At 38.4% G+C, this 12,500-nt stretch overlaps 1 protein-coding gene and 1 long non-coding RNA gene across 3 annotated transcripts in view; one reads left to right on the forward strand and one right to left on the reverse strand.

Annotated features, from left to right (window-relative positions):
* LOC137975661 (gametogenetin-binding protein 2-like) overlaps positions 1–782 on the reverse strand; it is a 25,941-nt gene extending 25,159 nt beyond the window's left edge. Inside the window, exons 1-2 of one of the 2 annotated variants that reach the window (XM_068822813.1) lie at positions 525–782; positions 345–419 (exon numbers count right to left, since the gene is read on the reverse strand). In XM_068822813.1, coding sequence (XP_068678914.1) covers positions 345–419; positions 525–614 — 165 coding nt within the window. In that variant the 5' untranslated portion in view covers positions 615–782. The remainder of the gene's footprint in view (positions 1–344; positions 420–524) is intronic. The other variant, XM_068822814.1, reaches the window with a different exon arrangement.
* Positions 783–930: 148 nt separating this feature from the next.
* On the forward strand, positions 931–4,705 carry LOC137975844 (uncharacterized). Its single transcript, XR_011117645.1, has 3 exons — positions 931–1,135; positions 1,737–3,396; positions 4,481–4,705. It is a non-coding gene; the product is annotated as an uncharacterized lncRNA (long non-coding RNA).
* Positions 4,706–12,500: the final 7,795 nt, after the last annotated feature.

The raw sequence follows: 12,500 nt of genomic DNA on the forward strand, positions 1-12,500 counted from the left end.
AAACAGGAGGCTGAAATATTTTGGTGGAGGGCTAACTACCCTCCATGACGTTACTATTTTACGATTTTCAAGGCGAATTCTTGGTTGATTAAGCTTGGAAGCCATGTCGATGATTAAGCTTGACAGACAGGTTATAAATTTAAAAATAAAGTAGGCCGGTGTTAACTGATTTATCTCTTACAACTGATCAAACTTCGATTTGTCTTAAAACGAGCCACACGTTTACAATGTATATTGAACTGCTTCGGCTAAATGTGTCCTTAAGTTATCTGTTTTCGACGATAAAAAAATCTACCACAGTGAGAGGAAAAATAGCATAAAATGTCACAATATTCGACACTGACCTTGCTGAAAGCTTGAAGTTCGTCTTCGTTAAGCTTGCACGTTGAAATTACAGTTTCGGGTATTTCCATGACCATCTAAGGCAGAAAATAACCGAAACAGACACTGGACATGAAGGCCACGGAAATGAATTTTCTTTCTTCGGAATAACAAGACAAGAATGATGATGATATGTACAATACCGTTAAGGTGTCTTCAATATTTAGAGGGATTTGTCTCCTCTCGAATGAGTAGTCAGCTTCATCTCGGCATACAGCTACGAGTTTCGCCATTGATATCACCGTAAGACAGCTTGTACACGAACAAAAGACTTCCTTGAATTGTTAACAAGGAAATAAAACCCGTCCAGCGATATGATATTTCCAAGAAAAACTCTGATAGTAGTGTTTCGTTGCAGTCGAGAAATTTACGCCATACCATCCAACATTGCGCTCCCAAGTATGAAACTTTCCCAAGAATCGTCACGATGCCACGAGGGCTTCACTTGCGAAAAATGTCTGCGCATGAGTCGCGCAAAATGGCACGTGATACGTTTCGGGGACTATCATTGGCTCTCATGAAAAAAGCACTCCCGAGAAGAACAGAAAAATGGCTGCCGTTTGAGAATCGGTAGCTTGTTGGTTTCTGGTCTTTTTAGATCGATCAAGGCTAGTTTTAACGTCAGTCTCAAGTGGAATGTATTCTTAGAGAACGTTTATGTTTTGTAACATGTTTGCAACTCCAATCCAACGAGTATCCTCGGAAAATTTGCTCCTGGAAAATTTTATTTCGTGGGATAAGAGCTGCGAAACAGGTGAGTTTTTTACGCAATTTTTAATGTGGAAAGTTTGTTGCCACCGGGTACAAAAAGTTACTGTAAAGTGCAGAAAGGAGGATTCCTAAGGTTTCCGTTCATGTGTGAATTGGCTTGTACCAGGTGGCAGGGAAATGGCAATATTGTTCAACGTGAAGGTTATTTTTTTCTGCGTTTATACTCACTTACGATCGGCACCTCCACATGAATGATCAATGATTCGATCTGATCAGATGTGAATTTGATTTTGAATGTGATTGTGTCATTGGGAACGTAACCCTAGTATCAAATATTTTAAATAGCTGCTTTTAAGGTCATTTATATTCCCTTTTGTGGTGAATGTCTAAGTTATTGTACTTTTTAGCAGTCACAACTCAACGATCCTTGCGTTCAAGTAGTTACCAAGTTATGGATTTGCAATTAATTTGAGTTTAAAATCAAAATCAAAATCCATGTTAGTTAAAATAATATTTGGAAGAACAGAAGTGTAGGTACAGATGTATATAGATATCTATAAATTCAGGTTCGTGACTGTTTTCCAAATCTTTTTTTTTTAGACTGTTGTTTTCTGGAAGCATTAATGATGTAATTTTGGTTTTAGGGGACTGTCATGTGTTGTTGGATCAAGGAATCTGTTTTGAGTCAAGTTATGGTTGACAGTGGATAGTTTTTCCAGAAAAGGCTGAAAGGAAGCTTTATTGCCTTGAACTTTTTTCGCATGGTTACACCCCACATGCATCTAGAAACAATGTCCCATGCATAAGGTATCATTGCGTTTGATGGCAGTAAAATAACTTTGGTAAAAAATATGTTTAGAGTTTTTATCATAACTTCTCATCTTGGTCCTGATGGACTTTAAACATGCTCTACCATTTTGCACAAGGAACTTGTCAATCAACCGTTACCTTTTGGTGTATTTGCAATATGATCTTTGGATAGCAATTGATTTATTTTTCTTATCCCTTATGTGTAGATATCCTATGTCTGTCACATAGTTAGTTTTAAGCTTTTATTTCCTGTAGTGTATCTTTATTATAGTTAGCACATGACCCCACAAGCCTGTATTATTGCTTTAATATTGATTGTGTTTGAATAAAGGATATGGTTGTCTTGTCTTGTAGATAGGGCAAAACAGCCTCAGTTGTATTTGCATTATTATTTCTGAGTTTTACTTTTAAAGGGCAAACTATTAAAAAGTGCAGATAGTTTGCAGGAGTCCAGGAAAATTATTCCAAATATTCATTGATTTGAAGTTCCTGAAGCAGGTAAATCTTGAAGAGTTTATGTAACGATATTTGGAAGATACAGCATTTCTATTTGGGAATGTTTAAGTCCACAGAATTTATTACTGGGTTGCCTATGGGCAAACCCAGTCGAGGTGTGCGTTTAGTTTGTTTGTTTTCTTTTTTTGTTTGTTTGTTTGTTTGTTTTTTTTTTTTTTTTCATGTCGGTAAAAGTCTTGCCTGTCACTCCCCTGGTAAGTGGTGTCTTTGTGTATAGAGCCTTCTGCGCGTATTTTGTTAGGATCGAGAGGGTAGTGGAACTTATGGGGCGCCAAATGTAAAAATATTATTTAAGTACTTTCCCCCTATATTTTGTGTTATTTATAAATAACACATTAAACTACCTTTGCGATTTATAAATCACAAGGTTACGAACTTCGCGATTTATAAATCGTAAAGTTACCAACTTTGCGATTTATAAATCGCAAGGTTACGAACTTTGCGATTTATAAATCGCAAGATTACAAACTTTGCGATTTATAAATCGCAAGGTTATCAACTTTGTGATTTATAAATCGCACAGTTGGTAACCTTGCGATTTATAAATCACAAAGTTCGTAATCTTGCGATTTATAAATCACAAAGTGTGATTTATAAATCGCATATTGCGATTTATAAATCACAAAGTGCGATTTATAAATCGCACTTTTGCGATTTAATAATATAACCGCAAACACATGAAATTCATGCCGCGGGCTCGTGGTCCAATGTTTTGATTTTTTGGTTCAAGACAAAACTTGACAAGACCGCTCTCCTCAGCCGTCTCAGGAACAATTTCTGATGCATTAAGTGCCCAGGAATCATGACAGAAAAGTGAGGTAAGGATAGGTTTTATTTTCTTCATCAATTTTATTTCGATTTATGGCAAATTGGTCTGAATTGTAAGCTTCGTTTTATTGCCATGTTTTCAATTTTCAGAGCTCGAGATTACAGCATCTTCAACGTAGCGCATCCATCCCACCAACCGCTCCTTCTCAGGTTTGAACGATTTCATCTAGCTTAATCTTTACCTGTGTCGTTGCGAGTTATCATTAACGAATGAGAGAAGTGATCCTCGGACTTCGGTCAACAATTTAAGCAACCATTTTTGCTAGACACCTGAAAAATACAGGTCGCTTTAAGACTCTAACGGAAGTCGAACCCAGGACCTCTGCAATACCGATGCAATGCTCTACCAACTGAGCTATGAATCTTTGAAGCAGAATACTTCAGAGCAGGTCAATTTATTGGGCTCATTTCTTTCCGTGAAGGAGTCAATTAATGAAATGAATCTCTATTAACATTAGCAGAAATTCCATCAGTGCCAAGATGCAAAAGATGCTGACAAGTGCATATTACATTACATCATTTCGCTCGCAAAAGTGTCTATGTCGGACGTAAATATGAAATTCAGGACAAAATGATTTTCATCCTACTTTTTCAAGCTCGGCAAATTAAAAAAAGAAGCTTACAACTCAGACCGATTCGCCATAAATCGAAATAAAATTGATGAAGAAAATAAAACCTATGCTTACCCCACTTTTCTGTCATGATTCCTGAGCACTTGATGCATCAGAAATTGTTCGTGAGACGGCTGATGAGAGCGTACAGAGCGGTCTTGTCAAGTTTTGTCTTGAACCAAAAAATCAAAACATTGGACCACGAGCCCGCGGCATGAATTTCATGTGTTTGCGGTTATATTATTATTAAATCCCAAAAGTGCGATTTATAAATCGCAATGTGCGATTTATAAATCACACTTTGTGATTTATAAATCGCAAGATTACGAACTTTGTGATTTATAAATCGCAAGGTTACCAACTGTGCGATTTATAAATCACAAAGTTGATAACCTTGCGATTTATAAATCGCAAAGTTTGTAATCTTGCGATTTATAAATCGCAAAGTTCGTAACCTTGCGATTTATAAATCGCAAAGTTGGTAACTTTGCGATTTATAAATCGCGAAGTTCGTAACCTTGTGATTTATAAATCGCAAAGGTAGTTGAATGTGTTATTTATAAATAACACAAAATATAGGGGGAAAGTACTTAAATAATATTTTTACATTTGGCGCCCCATAGGAACTGCGTATATTTCTCTGGTGGACACAGTAGAATCATCAACTTAGCCTGCAATGGCGTCAAAAGTCATGCAACGCGAATGGCGTTTTAGTGGATCCTTAAACAAAATATACCCTTATGGAGCTCAATAATGGAAAGTCAGTTGGATAAACTAGGCATGAATCTCAAAAGCGACGAGTACTGGACTTCGACAACGATCTATCGCCCGTCGAGACGAAATCAAAGTGAGCAGTATTTACCTGAAGTACATGGTAATGACACAATTGAGTTTCTTGTCTTCACACACGCAATGAAATAGGAAGAGGTTTTCACCTCTAAGAGCAAATATGTTGTTTGTTTCAATAAAATTTTCGCTGGAAAAGGATTCTGTGGTATTTTCTGCCTTTGTGAATTATGATATCATGTTGTGTATTGAATTTTCGAGCTTAAGGTTCAAATGTGATATGGGAAAAGTTTTTTAGTATTGCTCTGTAAGCAGGAAGGGTTCACAGGCTTGTTGGAAGCGTGCTTGAGTTTCAACAAAATGAGGCTCAAAATCAGTAAAAACTTGTGACGCAGATGAATAATGAAGTAGCTGCTATTTCCAAAATGATGGAATTACCTGGTGATAAATAATGTCGTACGCGTCTTGGAGAGTAAATTTTGACTTTGCATAAACAAGAGTTGGGCGATTGTGATATTTGTTTTGACTTCACTCATTTCATTGTCAAACTTTATAACACTTGACAGAAAAAGAAACTTACAAAAACCCGGTATCTTGCCATCATTTGACACAGATGCTTCACTGTTTGGCGAGTAAACATGCCGCGGTAACTTAATCACGACGCCCGCTGAATTCCGGCCATGTCACTTTCGATTTTGCAATTTACTTGAACGTAGCAAAAATCTCCCAAAATGTTTGTTGCTGATCGTAACTTTTTATATTCTATATTCACGGTTCAAAATTAATGTTGTTTTCATGACGTAAATATTTTATTCTCGATCGACCGTCCGGGAAACTTCCTTCTGCTCTTTCTGAAAACTGTGTATCAATATTTATTTGCTTTTTCATCAATATTTGTTTTGCATAAAGCAAGCTACCAGAATCTGTACCTTGCTGAGTTCGCATTTGTTAGCGTTAATAGTATTTTCGGTCAGATGTCTCTGTTTTTTATGAGGGGTTTATTGTTTTGGTCTCCCATCCCAACACTAACCCCGCGAAACAGGGCTTGACTTCAGTGAAGTTTAGTATTACAAAGTTTTCGGATGCTCATAGGGCACACTTGTGGTGAAAAGAAGTTGTGAGGGAACTTGAAAATTATCAACATGTCAGCCCAGAAGCCAATGTTTCTCGCTTCTCTTTGATTTGTTATTCTTCAGAGACTGGAATGCTGTATTTTAATACCACACAATTCAGTGCCTTCTGATTTTCTGTAGCACATATCACAGGCAAGCCAGTGTATGCTTCACAGAAGCATCTAGTTTTCTTTATGTTGAGAAGTACTGTAAGAGCTGTCAGGTAACTCAGATGGAAATTTGACGGACCTTAGTTGTAATTCAAATTATTAGTACAGTTTTGGTCGTTAGTGGAACAATATTTTATTGGGACATTTTTTAGTGAGTGATTAACCCATTGATTCCTGGGGATTCCCCAGTGACAAGTAAAATCGTCTGGTGTTAGACATTTTAACAACTTAATTTTGAAAAAAAATGCAAAAATCTTAACATTTTCTGCTAGATGCGGGCCTCCGCAGAAACAGTGTGCAAATATTTAGTCGAAAGAGATACCATTTGGAAATTTTAGTGGTATATTTTTTGCTCCATTTGTAAAAAGATAAACGCATGAATTGAAATCAAGATGGTACTCCATTAGCTGGTAAGCTCCACAAACAAGTTTCCAATCAAATACTGTCACAGCAACCTAGACTCACGTTGACCTTGAAGTTGTTAAAGAAATTTCCCTCGTAGCACTGTTGGCTAAAAAGTACGGTGGCCCACAACTAAAAAGAGAATCTCGCTGGCATAAAAACGCACTATGCAGTCAAAACATTCGTCCATTTTACTGGCCTGAAAAAGGTTAGGGTAACTCTGTTGCAAGGGTTACCCTAACAGAAGGGTTGAAGGATAGCCCTGGTTTACAAGAAAAAATTCTAGCTATGGTCACCTTCTTTACGTCTCTGGTTGACGTGTTTACACAGTTTAGTGCCAAGGTAATCCTATCTGCCTAGCAGGGTTACCCTCCCTCCTTGAAAACAGACCTTTATAAGTCTGTTTAGATGTAACTATTATTTCCGAGACCACTATCGCGTCAAATGACAAGAGTTGATTAGATTCTCGACCTGACGGACTATAATTGTTAAATTAAGGACGGCACCTACTATTTGTTATTGCGCATACGTTTGGCGCATTTCGAGATACTCGGATTTCCTATGGGTGGTGCTTATTAATACAGGGATATTTTTGTATTTAGCAGCTCAAAACTATATGGAGAAAGCAGAACTTGGTAAGTGCTCTTAGAATCCAAAAAGAAAATTGGGGGTAACCAAGTATTTTTCAGAGATAATTAAGCTTCAATTTGGAGAAGAACACCATACACTGCTTTGTATTTTAAAGCTTTTTACAAATTTTGTTGATTAATTATTATCTTTGAAAAATGCATGGTTACCCAGAATTTTCTTTTTTGGATTTCAATAACACTTGCTAAGATCTGCCTCTCCCGCATATTCAGTAAACCACACAAAAATACCTTTGAATTAGTAGGCACTGTCCTTAAAACCATGTTACGACCTACATTTATTATTTTACCAAGGGCGATTTGTGAAAAGGTAACAGTCACTGAATAATTTGACGAACCATTGTATGCTGCAAGTAAGGAGAAGGGGTACAAAATCTATTGGGACACCTAAAACAATGGGCGAAGAATTGATACAAAGGCTTACTTCATATTTTCTAATAATTTCCCTTTTCCCTTATAAGCCTCTCAAGTGCCCCCACCCCCTTCGGGAGTTGAGGCAGAATTAGTTGAATTTTGATATTCATGATTCCTGTCATTTTTGCCTCACTGATTAATGATTCTTACAAGAAGTTTCTTCCAGATTCAAGATTTACAAAGACTAAGTCTTTTTGATCACCTATTGACTTCATGATTTTCGCAGTGGCAACTTGGGCTGATAAAGGAACCTGAGCATTCGCATCGATTGTGTTTTTGCATCTCAGTAAATTTGTGTTTTGTGCCCAGGCTGAAATTCATCATGTAATCCCAACAAAATTTCAGCCCGGGGTTGAAACTCACCATGAAATCAGGCCCTTACGGCGAGTTTCAGCCCGGGTTGAAATCTCGCTCCGCGCACCGGGCTGAAATTTTGTTGTGATTACATGACGAATTTTAGCCCAGGCGCAAAACGCAAATTTGCGTGGTGGTGTGAAAACACAGTTGATGCCAGGGGCGTAGCGTGAGATTTTTAAGGTGTATGCACACGAAGAATGTTTCGAGCGCCAAAGGCACTTTAAACTAGTGGGGTCTGGGGGCATGCTCCCCTGGAAATTTTGAAATTTAGGGTGTCGGGAATGCCATTTCCGACTATTTTCGAAGGACATTTCAATAAATAAACAAGAAGGAAAATGCAGTAGTTAGTTGGTTTTTTTTACCTATCTGTTGAGTTTTCTCTGCAACAAGCTACAACACAAACAGAGGGTTTACAATTCAAGCATAGGGCAAGACATCGCAAACTCTGTTATAATATCATCATCATCATCATAGTCATATTTCTTTAAAAAATAACCGGGAACTGGTGGATTGGTGCTAAGACTGACACTGTGTGGGGGCCTCGAAGGGTAGAGGTTTTTTTTTGCTTTTTTTTGCTTTTACAGCGTTTCTTGCTGTTAAGGCCTGGCTAAAAGGGTACAACATGTTAGTGCAATATCATCCAGCATTGTTGAATCTAATATGTTGCACTCTTTTGGCATTCATGTTGCATCAAACATCGTCTTCAACATCATTCAAAGTTTCTTTTGTTCGAAGGAGTGAACAACAGTGTGGCATTTTTTTGGCCATCACATTCAACAGTGTTGCATGCGTGCTTGCGCTGCGGCTATCGGCATCCATGGTGATGGTTTATTCGTTGCATCTGTTTCATGCATTGCCACGTCAGTTCAAGCTTCAGAATGGTGAACGAGTCAAGTCTTGAATACCTGAGCGAAGAAAGCTTGAGCACGCAATTTCTCTTCGAACAAATAGCCCTTCTTGTGTTCAAAGCTCTCAGAGGCATGGCACCAATGTATCTGCAGGATACAGTCAAGACCCGGGACGCTACTCCCTACGCAGTGATGCCCTGGGTCTTCACAAGGTTCCTCACACTTGCATAGTGCAAGACCTCTGCAGACCGCGCATTTGCTTTTGTAGTTCCCAGATTCTGGAACAGCCGTCCTCTTGCTATTGTAGAGAGTGACAGTCAGTAGTCTATTGATAATTTTAAAAGGAACTTGAAAACGCCAACAGGGCGAGATTTTGTTTTCTAAGGATTTTAGGTAGATTTTGGTTCCAGACCCTTGAGTCCAACATGCTGGATCCAACATGTTGTATTTGTTTGGCCTCCAACAATGTTGGATCATGTTGGATCCGTTTGGCAGGGGTGTCTGGAAAACCCGAATAGCGAATAGCGAATAGTCGCGAATAGCGAACAGCGAATAGTCGCGAATAGTACGAACAGTGCGAATAGTGGCAAATAGTGACGAATAGTCGCGAACTTCAATAGTCACCGCCTTATGCTGAACAATCTCGTAATCAAAGCAAAATAAAATAATATGCTCACCTGTCGTCGAAAGAGAATTTCGTGCATGCTTTTACAAACACTCTAAAGAAGACCAAACGTCAAAATGCAAAAATATAAATCACTTTCATTAATACATCAAGCTCATGATCATCTCCTCGCACAGTGGCGCCCGAACATAAATTTTAGATACTCACATTTCATCATCCTCATTGGTGCTGTCCGATCCGGCGAAACACGTTCTGTAAAAAGGAATAAAATCAAAATGTGAGGCAGTGGTTTGTGATTAAAGAGACAAACGAGCTACTCTGATAACCGTTGCGTTAATTAATTATCCAAATAAGCAACAGGATTTCAGTGCATTTATTACCTTTTCTTTTCAGGGCTCAAGCTGTCCTTCGCCGACACATCCCTGCTTTTTTAGCGGGAAAATCCCATCCAAAGTTGCTGCGCGGTTGACCAGGAAGTACTGGGTACCAGATTTTCGTCATTTCGTCACAATCCCCCCCGCCCCTCCACCCTTATTTGCCACTATTTGTTACTATTCGTGACTATTCGTGACTATTCGTCACTATTCGCGACTATTCGCCACTATTCGCATTATTCCTACTATTCGTGACTATTCGCTGTTCGGTATTCGCGACTGTTCGCTATTCGCTATTCGGGTTTTCCAGACACCCCAATGGTCGACCCTCAAGTGTTTGGGCGATTGTGATCTTTGTTTTGACTTCGCTCATTTATTGTCAAACTTTATAACACTTGACAGAAAAAGAAACTTACGAAAACCCGGTATCTTGCCATCATTTGACACAGATGCTTCACTGTTTGGCGAGTAAACATTCCGCGGTAACTTAATCACGGCGCCCGCTGAATTCCGGCGATGTTACTTTCGATTTTGCGATTTATTTGTGCAACCAAAAGTACAATGACACAATTGAACGTAGCAAAAATCTCCCAAAATGTTTGTCGCTGATCGTAACTTTTTATATTCTATATTCACGGTTCAAAATTAATGTTGTTTTCATGTCGTAAATATGTTATTCTCGAGCGACCGTCCTGGAAACTTCCTTCTGCTGAATAACGAATTCTTAGTTAAAATCGGCCTACAAGACTACCCAAACTTCTCCTTTTGCAAAGATGAACCAGAAAAACTTAGTCACCTCTTTTGGTCCTGTCCCAGAGTGACCGCTTTTTGGACCTTCTTACTACAACGCTTTATTTCGTCTCAGATTATTCCAGAAAACTACCAATTCAATATTCTTATAGCATTAGGTTTGATGCCAGACTCCCCCAAAAATCATTGTCAAATGAAAAATCATTGTCATTGTTAGCAAGATATTATATCTGGATTTGTAAAAACAATAAAACGCTACCAAAGGTAGAAGGCCTTTTCAGATGTCTTAAGTCGACCTATCTATTTGAACAAAAGGGTGTGGGCACCTTACGGACGAAGTGGGAACTACTGAAAACTTTAATTTGGAAAACCGTTCTTTTTTCTTGCTTCTTTTACTTTGATAAGTCCCTAAACCAACAAATCCTTCATCGCCTTTTCACAACAGCCTTGCAACCGATAGCCTGTAAACTTTAATGCTTTGATTTCCTTTTCAGTATGGGAAGCAATGTATACTGTTTTACTGCAAATATGTAAATATGTCTATCCTGTAAGTAAGTTGTTTGTTTTGTGTGTGTGGAATAAATAAATTAATTAATTAATTAATTAAAAAAACAAAAACAAAAAAAGAGGGCACGCTTAAACTTGTGGTGAAAGAAGTTGTGAGAGAGCTTGAAAATTATCAACATATCAGCCCAGAAGCCAATGTTTCTCACTTCCCATATATTTTCTTCAATCTTTCGATTCTGGGTTCAGTACTTTGCTAGTAACCACATGTCTTCTCAGGCTATTTACCCAAGACTTCTACCATGGCACTACAATGATAAACAATACCTAAACAATATCGTGCACTGTTAGAGCTACATACTACGCAAGGACAACTTGAATCTCCTGGAAGACAACACACAGCTCAGTTGACATTTTATATGGAATAAATCGCTGTGTTACTTCACTACCACACATACATGTAAGCACTGCATGTCTATTTTTTTAAAGAGGACAGGATTTTCTTCTTTCTGACAAATGATTAATTAATAGGCCGGTAGCCAGGTTTTTAACCTCAGAAAAGGATCTGTTTCGTCGTACGAACGTGTGAGGACCTGTAAGCCAAAGGACCTCTGCTGGTATGACCTCTGGGTGACCCCTTAAATGGTCTTAATGACACCCCAACTTGAAAAAAATTTTCTGGAACAGTTCACGTACCACAGGCAACCCAGTGTACCCTCACGGAGGGTCTAGTCTGGTTTTAAAACGACAATGTTCCACAGGCTCCCCAAGCTGAAAATACGTGGTGTATGCGACAGTTTGTGTATATAGAGAATTGTATGGGAAAATCACCGATCGTAAAAAAATTGTGTAAATAACTATATCATTTGAAATAAAGTTTTCCTACCTCAAATTTGTGACGAACTTGTCTCTTTTGCCGAGTTTAGAGCCATTCTGAGGCCGTTTAGTGAAGTTATCCTACTAACAATTTTTTTACGATCGGTGATTTTCCCATACAATTCTCTATATACACAAACTGTCGCATACACCACATATTTTCAGCTTCGGGAGCCTGTGAATGTTCTTGTTGCGTAATTCTTTCAAAATCTTGTGTGTCTTGGTGTCTTTATTTGAGGGATGGAACGTGGAGACATAGGAGTGCGCCGAATGCGACAGATCGGTAGCCAGTTTTCCAGCCATTTTAGAGTCTTTAATGTTCTTATGCATAGTATGATGGATAAGTTCAAAACAACTAAAGACATCAGATTTGCTTATTTTGGTTGGACAGATGGAGTGATTTAGTCCAAGCTTTAAAATACCAAGTTGTTCTTGTGTAAGCCGTGCTGAAGAGATGTTAGTTACCGTTTCATCCGAGGTAAAAGGAAGGACGGTATTGCGTGTTAACTTTTCAAGTTTCTTCTGGTGTGCCATAATTACCTTGTTCGCAGCTTTGTCGACGTTTTTCGATAACGATCGTTTAAGAATGTAAAAGTCCAAACCCGTTAGCACGTCCTTGATCTTATTCGATAGCGCGTTCATCGTCTGTCGTAGTTTACGGCTTTCCTTTGCTCGTTTGGTTCTCAAAATCAAAGAGGCGTTGCACATACTTTGGGACAAACCAACACTTAACGCACAGGTCAAACACGTTAATTTGTTTAATTTTGAATTACTATTG

The sequence above is a fragment of the Montipora foliosa genome, chromosome 11 (assembly GCF_036669935.1).
Source record: "Montipora foliosa isolate CH-2021 chromosome 11, ASM3666993v2, whole genome shotgun sequence".
Classification (NCBI taxonomy): Eukaryota; Metazoa; Cnidaria; class Anthozoa; order Scleractinia; family Acroporidae; genus Montipora; species Montipora foliosa.